Source organism: Parasteatoda tepidariorum, chromosome X2, assembly GCF_043381705.1.
Source record: "Parasteatoda tepidariorum isolate YZ-2023 chromosome X2, CAS_Ptep_4.0, whole genome shotgun sequence".
Lineage (NCBI taxonomy): Eukaryota > Metazoa > Arthropoda > Arachnida > Araneae > Theridiidae > Parasteatoda > Parasteatoda tepidariorum.
This window is the reverse complement of record NC_092215.1, coordinates 49,263,027-49,277,088: the sequence shown is the minus strand read 5'-3', so window position 1 is coordinate 49,277,088 and position 14,062 is coordinate 49,263,027. Positions and strand designations below refer to the sequence as shown.

The window sequence follows — 14,062 nt, the reverse complement described above, 5'->3', positions numbered from 1 at the left end:
CCCATAGAGCGAGAAACACTGTAAATGTTACCATATTCTGACCATATTTCTTCCCATTGTATATACCATAATGTTAGATCAATAATTTTACTGTATACTAAACTGAACTTAGAATTTTCAACGCGATATAGGGAAAACTAACCAGTGAAGGAACACTTAAGCTTCGCTTGCCTTTTAAAAAATCATATTAATTTCAAAATTCGAAATTTTAGTTAAGTGACAGTGTCAACATATTGGTTTCTAATTGCAAATTATGTAAAAAAATTTTAGAGAACTTACATAATATTGTTTTAAAGCTTTGAAGGTTCAAATAACAAGTAGTAAGAAGACCAAGTGAAGGAACAGCTCTTACCAGTGAATGAACACCCAGTAAAGGAACACTTAATTTTGGTTATTTTTAATGCTCTTTATGAATTTATAAGACATGCAAGTATTTAAAAACAAGCCTATTCTTGAAATTATAACATATAAATACTTGGAAAATGTTGACTTTTTTTTGTAATCATGAATTGAAAATTAAAGTGTCAACATGTTGACACATACTGTTCATTCACTGGGAAATCTACGCCCAGTAAAGGAACATGCCTGTTCCCTCACTGGTTAGAAGTTGTTTTTCTTATTTTCAACATACTTTTGATGCGAAACATCACTAAAGATATAAGAAAATTAAAGTTTATCTTGTTTTTCTTCCTTAACTTAGAAAAAAAAGCAGTAAAGGAACACTTGTTCTTTCACTGGTTTTTCATCGTTTGGTGATCCAGTGAATAAACACCCCCTTATCTCAGTACTTTATTATGCTATGATGCTTAAAAAAAATAAACATAACTTCAATAACTATATTTTGAATTCACTTTTTCACAGTGAGAAAAATAAAACTATTACATGCAATTAATTCCACTTCGAACATATAAATACAAACACTCACCTTATAATTTTTCCAAAGAAACAGGGTGTTGCTGAGACAATAACAAATTCAAAAAATTTTCCAGAGAAGTCTATTTGACCAGGTAATCTGAAACATTGCAAGATGACTTCCCATTGTTTGGTAGTAAGCTATTGTTACCAATCAATCTAAAGAAAAACCCTCAAATTCTTATTTTTAATCAATATATATGAAATGTTCCTTCACTGGTTGGTTTACCCTAGTACGATACGTTCAAGAGTAAACTAAAATTAATAATACAGAGCGCACAATTGAAAAACACGAGCAAGAAATAAAAAACGGAACATCCTGAATTTATTATTCTTATGATCGAATTCTTGCGAATAACATGTAATCTTATTGATTTCAGGGGAAAACCTTAATCAGTTAGGGCAGAAGTTAAATTAATTTACGAAATTAGACTTAAAAACATACTTTCACTAAAAGCGCACACTTTATTTCGCCCTGTTAGAAATTTCTCGGTAAAAATGGTTAAATAGCAATTTATTTCATTGCTATTTTACCATATTCAACCAAAACAGTCAAAAATCTCGAAAAAGATGTTAAGTGTGAGAAAAAACGGTTATTCATTGATTTTGCCCAATGCTGTTTAACAGATAGAATTCTATCAACGCCAACTAGGCCCACCGCATGAAGCTATTTAGTTCCGTGTAGTTGGGTGCATACTATAGATGAGAGAGCTAATCGGTCAATCTCATGACCGACTGAGCTGGCACCACAATACACCATTAGCACCACATAACGTTGACACTACTATAATTCTTCCATTCCTTTAACAAATTAAGAATTTCCAGTGTCTTGCAATCTTCAATTGACTCTCGACTATTTGAATGTGAAAATATCATTCACGCATGCATAGCGCAGCATCCAAATATATTAAAACAATTGTATAAATTCAGCATTAAATTTAAAATGATTTTATCTCGATTTTCAAATGGTTCAAAGCCATAGAAATTTTTATATTTGGTGTAACGGTTTAAAAAAAAAATTGAAGAAATAAAAAACTAAAAACTGGACTAATTATTACTTCTTATCGCTCAATATGTAGCACGTACACTTACCATTTTGGCTTTTTAGTTTTTAACTAGAGTGCAATAAAAGTATACTGCATCAGCGGAGTATTTTTCTGTGGATACTTACTTCTTTTTAAAGTAGTGTTCTATTTTTCTAACAAATAATTTAAAAATCGAAATTCAAACGATTCGAATAAATAGAAATGTATTCTTGCTATGATAATAAATATGCATAAAAACAAATCAGACTATCGAATCAGATCTCGGAAATGGCTATCGGACTAGAGTAGAATTTGAATTTAATACGCCATGAAATGATCGTTGGTAATGTTGACTTAAAAGGGTGCATGGATATTTTTCAATATCGATAAATATATCGATATTTAGAGGAAAATATTCACTTTAATAGTTTTCTGTGCGATTACGGCATGGTCAGCAAGAACATTAGAAAAATCCTCCTCAATAAAATATTATACAATAGTAGAACAAAAACTATTCTTGTTATGGTTTGGACTTTAATGCAAAATTGAAGGGGAAAGAAAGCGTAATTGTTTTTGTTTTTTTAATACTTAATAATAGGATATTTCTTTATTTATTTGACGTTCAAAAGTTCAAATATTAAAAGTGTTCTCTGAACCAGTTTTTTCTTAAATCAATATTTTAAAGTTTGGCGTAACACCAAACTCAACAAATTAGATAAACCGTTCGCTCTAGATTAACCCACGGGATTATAAATTCTGAGTTTGATATTGAGTTATGGTTTTATTTAAAAACAAATACACAGTAAAAACTTTTCTTCTCTGAGTGTTCATTGAAAGTGTTTTTTATAAGAACAACATTTTAAAACTTGGCGTAATACATAACTCAACAAATTTCTATTAAATTACATTTTCAAAATACATTTTAATCTTATTACATTTGTTCCAGATAAACCCACGGGATTATAATCTCTGGGTTAAATATTGCATTATGATTTCATTTAATAACAAATATGCACTGCAAAAATTTTTGTTCTCTGTGTTTTGTTCTCAGAACTCGTTTTTTTTCTTCCAAAAACAGCGTTTTAAAGCTTGGTGTTACACATAACTCAGCAAGTTTCTATTAAATTATTTTTTCCAAATGCACATTTTAGCATTATTAATTTGCTCAAGATAAACTAACGGGATTATAAACCCTGAGCTTAATATTGAATTGTGTTTTTTAATAATGAATAGACAGTAAAAACTTTGGGGTAATATCTTTCCAAATTTGACGTTGAAAAGCTCTAATAGCTGTGAGGAACACTTTTTTTTTTTCAGTTAACACCTAATCGAGCTTTCATATATAATTTAAATGAAAATGAATACTAAGGCCTAAAATTATATATAGGAAAGTTAAAAAAATATTTAAAAATATTATATAATGAAACGCATTATGTAAGCGTACTTTATAAGCGTAGATAAAAAATCTTAAAAAGTGCGACAGTTGTAAAAAATACATAATAAAACTAAGAATCTATAGAAGTCAATTAAAAGAAAAACCTCTATTTGAAAATATATATACTATTGCATAGTTAAATTATGATTCTTTGTAAAAATGCTATTATGACAACAAAAATTTATAATTACGTTTGCTTACTTAATCTGATATTTTGTCATGCTTATTTTACTCGAAAAAAGTGACTAGTTTTGTTTAATTTAAAAAAGTCATACTGCAGTATCTCAATACCTATAATGTTAAAAAGTATTAATTTCAACAAACATTTTTCGAAAATTAACATTCGATAAAAGATTTTTTTACTATTTTTTATTAGCTTAAGAGCTTTTTTAAGAACTTTAGAATTTTTTTAAATATTTGTTCGGTATCTCCAAGTGTTTTTTTTTTCTTTTTGGAAAAAAAATCTATAGATCATAACTTATTAAAAACAATTATTTGAAAAATTTTTTAGGAAAAAGCTCTTATAGAGCTCTCTGAATCTGAATAGTATAGATTAATTTAATGAGAGATTTATTAGAAACAATTTATTTAATAAATATTGTTGCAAATTTGTTAATATGTGCATAATTTTGTAAATATTATTTTGTTATAAGGCTAAATATCTCAGACGGACCCTAAATTAGCAGTTTAATCAGAAAATTTGTAAGTGCTTCACGATTGATGCATTGATTCCGAGAAAAGTGGTTTGACAAAAATTTTACTTCTCTTGCTATTGCTATGAATACTAAAATAGAATTTCAAAAAGCTGGTAAAACAAATTTATTTTTGAAAAACAATTTTGTAATAAATATATAAAATACAAAGATTGCAAATATATAAAAATCACAGTTTTGAATTTCTTGTAGCTTACGTTGATTTTTCAATTGTACGGCAGTATTCAATAGACAAAGTTTTCATTAATGAATATTATTTAATATATTTTTCTCATTCTTAGCAAATAAGCGTCATTCAAACCTAAACAATGATTTCGAAATGCACATCTAAATTAAAACTCGAAGTAAAGTGTTGTGAAACATATACTCATGTGGACAAATTCCGTATTTGCATTCTTGGATTAGCTCATTTATTTGTTATTTAGCAACATGTGTATCACGTGAGCAATATACATCTTTCACAATATATATCGTAAGGTTTTGAGCCAATTTTAGTGCTATTTTTGTTTTATATAGTAAACTAAAATCTTGTATTATTTGGTTTTATTACTTGAAAAGCATGTTTAGTTTTTTATTTATTAAACCTTAAAATACTGTCTTATTTTTATCAAGGTGTTCCGCAATCCTTACCCTTAATACGCATTTTTAAAATCCTTTTAAAAAATTAAGTATGCAAATTTTCAAAACAAAATTATGTTTTAAAAATGAAGACTTAAATTAACGGAAATTATTAAAAATGGAAACTTTATCAAAGACTAACGAACAACTATTAAGGAAGAAAGGATTGAAAATACCATAAGGGGTTTGATAGCCAGAAAAAACTCCTCTCAATTTTCTCAGGTAATCAAACAAGTTTTGAAGTTTTTAATATCCTTAATGTTGTTTGTCATGTTTGATACCGTTTTTCTTCTTTCATCGCTAATATAGCAATTCATTTTTAATATAATTTTTTAATTCATTTCATTTCACAATTTTTTTTTCATTCCAATTTTGACATATATTACAAATATATATACAAGGCGTTCTTTAAAAACTGTTCTTAATAAGTATTTTTAAAACCCCCATCAAAAAAACAAAAGTTATGCATATGGGGATTGCAAATTAATATTTAACCGAAAACGCTATCAATATCTGACAAATCTCAATGCAGGAAAGTGGATGTAATAAACAACAAAACTAGTTTCATTGAAGGAAGAAACAGAGAGGAATTGAAAAACAATTATCAGAAACACCTACAAGTTTCAACCTTCAATTAAACATGATTTGATTTTTATTACATGACCCTTCCTCAACTGTAATTTAGCAGGTTTTTGTCAGTTTTATCAGGTTGTGGTTTATAACGTTCTTGTTTTTTCCTCGCTTAAATATTAATTCCCACCCCCAATGCGTGACTTTTCTGTTTTTATTTTTAATAATGATTTTAAAAATACATATTTAGAGTAGTTTTTGCGGAACACCTTGTATATTTAGAAACGATTTTATTTAAATAAAAACAGGGCCATACATTACAAGATTTCGGTCTGCTAAATCAAATAAATATTTTCTCTAATAAATTATAACTTTTTTTTTATTGTATCAACACAGTTGAGATTATTTATTAGTTACCTTTGAAGTGTCTGACTGAAATAAATTATTGCGCATAAATACTTAAACAATCAAGTTATAAATTAATAAGGTGTCCAATAGCTTTTAAAACTCTTTATATGGCTCGCTTATATTTCATTGCTTTAAAATTTGAAGGTAATAATGCTTTTTAAATCATGTACCATATTTGTTTAATTTACATTTAAAACAAGACCTTGAAATAAAGTAAAGTTTTCAATGAAGAATCCGTGCAAATGATGTCTAATGGCCGATCAGTACAAAAGCGTTTTGATGGCTTCGCCTTGATGAATAGATTTTGAAGACAATATGATCCTTTTCCATTCTGCGTTCTCTTTTCAGAGCAAATACTTGAGTGTACTTATTTGAATTAACAAATGTATCAAAGACAATTTATTAGTTAAAAGATCGAATGTTTGAGTACAAAATATTCGATAATAAAATATCCTACATCACTAACAATACACACGTCTCAATTCACAGATGTCATATTAATAGCCATTCAGAATGTTTCATTTTTTCATTATAACGTGTTTTTTTGTTTTCATGTCATGGAAATACATATTTTAATGGGAAAAACGACTTTTAACTAAATATTTACTAATTTAAAGTTATAATTAATTATGAAAGGATATTATTTTATTTATACTTAATTATTTTTTAATTATATTTAATAATTCTATTTTTATATTTGTTATTTTTATGGTTTATTACTTTTGTATGTTTATATTTAGCTATTTTTTATGGATATATTTAATTATTTCATTTTATTTTAAATCCAATTATTTTAATTTGAAAAAGTTTCAGTTCAAACAAGAGAAATATTTTTTGCTGTTTTGTTTGTTTCTTGGTTTCAAACCTCAATATATAAAATTTTTAAAAATAATTTCTCTTTCCAAAAACATTTATCTCGATGGATTTATTTAAAATAAAATAATACATCACTCTCACATAAATTAAAAATTAAATTATGGATAAAAATGCTACTCGATTTTCATTTAAGTCTGGCAAAAATTGAAAATTGGTTGTTGGCTGAATGTTAAGTTTAATGGACCTAGAGGCGTAAGCGACTATGCTGCGATCAATTTAAACGCTCTTACGTACTCAAGATATCAAATAAAATGGTGTTATATACTATGTTTGATGTAAAAAATTTTGAAAATAAAAACCACAAAAGTTATGAGTGGGACTAATTTTAAACAAAAAGATTAAAAAAATAATTAAAAGGAATAAATATGAAGAAGTATAGAGGCCACTAATATGAATGTTTTTTTTTTTAAATATATGGCTCAGCTTTACAAAAGTTTGCTTCTTAAATACACTTGCCATTGTTTAGGTGGGGGGAAAATCCTTTATTAATTTTCAATTTTTTTTAAAATTACTCAGATTAGCCATATTTTTTCAGACTGATTTTCAGCAATTAGTTTTCAAATAAATGTAGCTATAGTACGCGCAAAAATACTTTTAGGAACAAAAATACTTTTGTACCTAAAAGTACATAAATCTTAAGTTTTGAATGATGATCATATATAGCAATATAAAGGGTAGATAAACCCATTAAGGGGTTCAGGAGACATTAAGGAAACTTAAAAATTTATGCATTCTTCAGAATTTTTTCTGTTGTTGCTCCATTATGTATTATAAATTTGTTTTTTGTTTTTTTTTTCACGAGTTTTTTTTCGAAAAAAATAGAATTACGAAATATTTTTTTAAATTTTAATGAAATTCATTTCCTCGAAGAAGTGACGATAGTTATTTTATCCCTTTGACGGAATTTCTGCTCGGAGGACCAGGAAACCGTTTCGTCAAACACGAAGAAAGTTTCGTTATATTTGAGTATCATTTTTTATACGGTATCGTTTGAAAGCTAATCAATTAACTTAAATGATTCAGGCACAAAATCAAACTTACTTTTAAAAATATACATTCTTGGGTTATTCGGAAAGTAATTTCGTTTTTTTTCCAACAGAACACTTTATATTTTTTTCTCAGCCCACTTCACATTCAAGTCGATCATTATAAATTCTGAAAGCTGATAAAAGAAGGCTTACTTGCCTATATGCTCGATTGATTCTATTCGGTAGATTTTGGTAATTGCCCTTTCAAATATGGATAGTGCATTTTTAACTGTAACAAAATTTCTGCAAAACTTTTTAGACGGTAAAACTTTTATCCCAAATGAGGAAGTCAAAAATCACTTGGTTCATTTTTTTTCCAGCTAAGAGCAAAAATTTTATGAACATGGAGTCCTGCTACTGCCAGAAAGATGGCAAATAGTATTAGACCAAATTGGATAATATGTAATTCAATAAAATATTTTTTCGTTGTAAGAAAACCATCTTTAATTTTCAATAAATAAAAACATTAGTTTTCGAACAACTCAATACTTCTTTCTTTTTTCTCCTTCGATGGATTGGGAGTCATTACCTTCAGAACTTGCGCATTCAAGTTGAGAATTTAAGTTAAATTGACATAGCATGGAATGTTTGAAAGGAATAATGGGTATAGTTCAAGCTTGTTAAAGAAAATAAGCATAGCGTTTAAAAAAAAGCCATGGCATTTTCCCTAAAATTAAACGATTAGGATTATAGTATTTTAAAATAATTAACTAGTAATTATTAATCAATAAATGTTTGAAGAATTAACCGGAGGGATTGGGAGTTTTTACCTTGAGCGTTCAAATTGTGAGTTTAAGAAAATGGACATAATCATGGAATGCTTGAAAAAAAATTGGCATAGATCAAGCTCGTTAAAGAAAATGGGCATAGCTTTTTGAAAAAAAAAAAGCACAGTATTTATTCCTAAAATTAAATGATTAGGATTATTATATTTTAAAATAGTTAACTAGTAAATAATAATTATAAATGTTTAAAGAATTAACGAATTTTTGTATATATTCGGCAGGTGCCTTCTCGAGAATAACGTATATGTTAGCAAAAGTTTAGTTTGTTTTTTAGCATTCAACAGATTAATTTTGTCCTATGTCTAGTTTAATTGACGCACACTTAGTCTCAGTACATTTTGCAAATGTGTGTTTCAAGCTGTGTCGATTTTCTTAAACAAGTTTTTTTTTCAGGTATATCCAAAATAAAAGGTTAAGTGTATATCCAATATCCAAAAACCAAAGTGCGAATGGCTTACAAAATTATATTAATGAGCCACATTCCTTCAAATGAAGACAATTTTACTTCAAATTGTTCCTTAATATTGTTTCTATGTAGATACGTTACGCTTTCGGAATTTTCTGCGTAACACATGACACAGAAACATCTCACTGCCTGCATAAAAACTGTGACGTATATTACTAAAAATGTTTGAGAAAACAATTAAAAAAAGTGGCTTATTATTACATTCTCACAAACCTTTAATATCATCTAGCAACTCAAAAAATAGCATCAATTTAATTTAACCAGGGGTACCCAAATTTTTTTACTTAAAGGCCAGACTGATTTATCCACTATGTCCCAAGGACTGAAACGTAGCCAGAAAAGCATTATTCATATGAGATGTGCTAATTTGACACTAAATTCTTTTACGTTCTTTAAAATCATTCTCTTCAATGTTCATCATAAAACAATTGTGAATAAAGTATCGTAACATATTAACTAACTGTCAAGCATTCAAAATTTATATGATATCCTGTACAAAAAGAATCAAAGACTTACTTGAATTACTTAATTCCCTAGTAGGTTTCATTTGCTTGTGATTCTCTAAAAACTTTTAAAAGAAAATATAATACTCAGCGCTTCCAATACACGTCTCTTAAATATTCACCACCAAAAATTTTAAATGAAGTTTGATAAAATACTTTAAACTAATTTTTAAACATTTAAATTGTATTTTCTGGCTGGTACAAAACAGAATGCATTTGTTTAACTGCACAAAATAGAATGAAAGATTTACTTGAATTATTTAACTCCCTCGCATATTTCATTTGTTTATGATTCTCTAAGAGCTCTTTAGAGTAAATATGATACACAGGGTTTCCAATACACGTGTTTTAAGTGTTCAACACCAAAACTTTTAGATGAAGTTTAATGAAATACTTTAAACTAAGTTTTAAACATTTAAAATGTATTTGTTTAAATTGCACTAAAAAGAATCAAAGGTCTACTTGAATTATTTAATTCCCTCGCATATGTCATTTGTTTATGTTTCTCTGAGAGCTCTTTAGAGTAAATAGGATACTCAGCGTTTGCAATTCATATCTCTGAAATGTCCAACACCAAAAATTGTAAATGAAATTTTGTAAAATTCTATTAACTAATTTAACGCTTAAAATGAATTTGTTAACTGGTACAAAACAGAATTAAAGACTTAACTTGAATTATTAAATTCCCTCCAATATGTCAAATGCTTGTGATTCTCTAAAAACTCTTTAGAGTAACTATAATACTCAACAATTTCAATACACATCTTTTAAATGTTTATCTCCAACAATTGTAAATAAAGTTTTGTAAAATACTTTAAATTAATTTCCTTTTCGTAACAAATCAGAATCAAAGACTTACTTGAATTATTAAATTCCCTCGTATATGTCAAATGTTTGTGATTCTCTAAAAACTCTTTAAAATAAATAAAATACTCAACAATTCAAATACATATCTCTTAAATGCTTTTCCCAAAAAATTGTAAATAAAGTTTTGTAAAATACGTTAAACTAATTTCCTTTCTGGTACAAAACGGAATCAAAGACTTCCTTGAATTATTAAATTCCCTCATATATGTCAAATGTTTGTAATTCTCTAAAAACGCTTTAGAGTAGATATAATACTCAACAATTACGATACACATATTTAAACGTTTATCACCACAAAAATTGCAAATAAAGTTCTGTAAAATATTTAAAACTAATTTCCTTTCTAGTACAAAAAAGAATCAAAGACTTACTTGAATTATTTAATTCCCTCGTAGGTGTCATTTTATCTCTTGAGTCCAACGCTAAAATAGCATTCACACCAAATTTCAAATCGGTTCTTTTAGTAGTTTCTATTTCTCCATTATTTAAAAAAGTAGGTGACAAAGGTACCGGTCGGGCCAGAGTCCGAGTCCTCAACAAATTATCAACGTAGAAGTCTTTACTTCCTCTACCGCAAGTGGTCGTCGGACTGACCGCTGGCGAGGGCACGCCACCTCGGACGTAGGGTGTGCTATGCATCTCCGGCATCGACCAAAACACTTCTAACTCAACAACTCGATCCTCCCAAATAAGAAGTATTTAAAGCCGTCAAATTTGAAATGAATAAATAAAAGCTTGCATAGATTTCGTAATACGCGCACAAAGAAACCGATAACTCGTGGTTTTAGTTCGCTTCTTAAGTTACTGAACATGAGTGCGTGAGAACAGGAGCGCTGATTGGTTGAAAGCGGGGCGAATGGGATGCTCTACATCTTCAGCTTCTTTGGGATGCTTTTGGGATGCGGAGAGCGCGCGCAGAAGTGATGGGGATAGGAAGGAAGAATGCGCGCGGGTTGAATGTATGAATAAATCATACGAGATAAACTACTCGCAAATCAGAGGCAAAAAAGGAGGCCATTCTTTCGGCGGAGATATTTATTTGTGAGAATATTGTGATCCGCGCGCATTTCGAAGGTTGATAAATCTTCGCAGATGGGATAAAAAATGTTAGAGGGAAATAAAAAACCGAATGATATAAATATTTTGAATGTCTCCCAGATAGCGATATTTGGGGGATTTTGAATTGACAAATAAATATGAACAATTATTTTTATTTAGTTTGATATTTTGAAACAGTTAATTAATTGAGAATATTTTTTAAAAAAAATTATTTCGTTTTTTTATCATCTTAGAACACTACCAAACTACCAATTCATGTAAGGCATTTATGAAATTAAAATATTCATTACAGTATCTTTGTAATTTTAAATTCGATTCAGAAAATAAAGACTCTTTTGTGTCAAATATCTGGTAAGCAGGGGAGCCAGCCCCTCTGCGGAGGGGATGACTCCCCCTCTTGATAGTTTGACGACCTACACGCGAAGTCGAGCCCTTTATGGTAGAACAGTTTAACAAGGACCATACCGTGCATCCCAACGCAGGCTGATTAAAGTGGTCACCTACCCGCTTCCGCAGCCAGTGATGTTTATAACTTCGGTGCTCTACTGTGAAAGGCGTCTTAACGATCAATTCACTGCGGGACGTCAAATATCTTGACTAATTTGCCTTCACGAAGAGCTTCCGTTAAATAAGAAGAGAAGTTCTAAAACAATAAACTTATCATTCATCGTTAGCTTGATAGGACTTCACACCTGTAATTTGCTCTTTACTGAATTTTTTTTTATCAGAACAGTAATAGATTGCATAGTTGACTAAAATCTCTTACAAGGTCATAAATGAATTCAATATTTATATTTTCGTCATTTACATACCATATTTCTATTTTTTTATATGTTTTGTGAAACATTTAAAAGAGTTATTAAAAAATTTGTAAAAATAAACACATGTAAGGGCTTTGACTAAAAGCTTCTTTTTGGTACTGCGAATTCAGTAACTACAATAATTTTTATTCTAGTGTAATCAAATACAGTAATTAAGCCCCTCTGGAATTTTGGAGAAAAAAATTGTCTTCCTGGATGTTGCTCAAAAATTGCTGAGCCCCTAATGAGGGAAAGAGTTTTGACTTGCTTTTTCTTGCTGACAAGGGGGTAGGAGCAATGCTACGTTAGACAATAAAATCCCCTTGATTTTCAAAATTTTATTAAAAAGTAAAATAAAAAATGCAACTAAAAATACGTGGAAGAAATTCAAAATTAGATTAAAGGATGAATTTGGCGCCCTAAAAAATTGGAAAAATTTCTTCAAAGAATTTTAGTGGTCATGATTTTTGAGCACGACAAGGAAGCATAAAAGATTCGTAAAGAATATACTATTCAAAATTTCACAAAAGGAACTAAAAAGTAAATTTTGTTTCATGCAAAATGACATCTTTTATTTGAATTTAATCCTAAGATTAGACTGCTACAGTAAAAATAAAAGCAAAAATTAGGGGGGGTGACTTTCTCCTTTAAGCAGGGGGGGTTGTGATTTGTTTATTTTTGCAGGCAAAAGGAGAAGGAGACAGCAAAATTGCGAAAAATATGCTTACGTTATATTTGAACAACCACCTGAACAATATCTTAAAATGATATACTTGATGGTTAATAAACAAGAAAAATATAATCTTTTTAATCTATTTCATTGCATATAGTTCTTTTATATTAATATGTGATTTTTTTTGGGGGGGGGGAAGGAAAGAAGCATAATATTTTTTTATTAAACATACCATTCATTCAAAAATTAACAGATAAAGAAACTCCAACAGCTCCTGTGGCTATTCGTATTGATAATGAAAAGGAAAATATAGTTTTTCCCAGTAGCTTAGGTATTACTAGTTCAGGCGTACACTCTCCGAAAAGAAATGCTTTGAAAAATACGCTGTACAGTGCGTAAAAAAAGTAAATAAATAACTGGACTATCCTAAATAACTTTTGTCTAAAGATCGGATCTTCACGTCCTAGGACTTAATCTTAATGGTTTATTGGGGTGACCTCAAATATGCTAATTAGTTAGTGCTGACGATATTTTAAGTTATGAAATCAGACACAAAAGCGTACTTTCTCTTAATAAAGATACCTTTTCTTCGGAGTATTCAGATTTCTGACCCCCAAAATATAGGATTACCCGCAATCTGGGAAATGCGGTCCCAATAGTTTGGTCCGGAGAGTGGTTGAAAATATGGATGTGTCAATTTTACTTTTCACGTATTTCATCATATCTCGAGAGCTTTGCACACAATAATGAAATTCGTTTATCCAAGGATAAATTGCAAAATATAATTTTCAGCAAATATTTATTATTTTATTATTTCATTTAATAATAGTCGAAAAAATTTGAAGGCAATTTTAATTGAAGAAGGCAGGAAATTCAAGAAGGCAATTTTAAATGGCAAAATGCAAAATTTGAGCTACCACCAATCTAAAGATGCATTTTTCAATTTGGAGAAAAGAGCTCGATTAGATTTAAAAATATTATAGTTCGTTTTAAATGCTGTTAAATTTAGTTTCCCTGGAGAATAGGCAGATCAATTTTTTAATTTGTCATTGACTAATTTCCTGTAATTTACACTTTGCTTATTAACACTTTACCGACCAAGCAAATTGGTCCTGAGTATAAACCAGCCACTGCGCTACTAATGTTCAACTCTGTAGCTTTGTGATTTTGAACCCATATCCAGAAGACAAGAGAACTCCTGGATCAAATATTGGGAGAAATTTGGCCTTTTTGGAGGACTTTTTAATGGAAATAACCTGCATTTGCGTTACATGGTGTGAAAAACCACGAAAATCTCCCATGGGTAGCCTAACGGCAAGGGGAA

At 29.1% G+C, this 14,062-nt stretch overlaps 1 protein-coding gene across 1 annotated transcript in view; it reads right to left on the bottom strand.

Annotated features, from left to right (window-relative positions):
* The window catches only part of LOC107437392 (homeobox protein DBX1-A), a 47,688-nt gene extending 36,515 nt beyond the window's left edge, over positions 1 to 11,173 (bottom strand). Inside the window, exon 1 of the mRNA XM_043047013.2 lies at positions 10,578 to 11,173. Coding sequence (XP_042902947.1) covers positions 10,578 to 10,854 — 277 coding nt within the window. The 5' untranslated portion in view covers positions 10,855 to 11,173. The remainder of the gene's footprint in view (positions 1 to 10,577) is intronic.
* Positions 11,174 to 14,062: the final 2,889 nt, after the last annotated feature.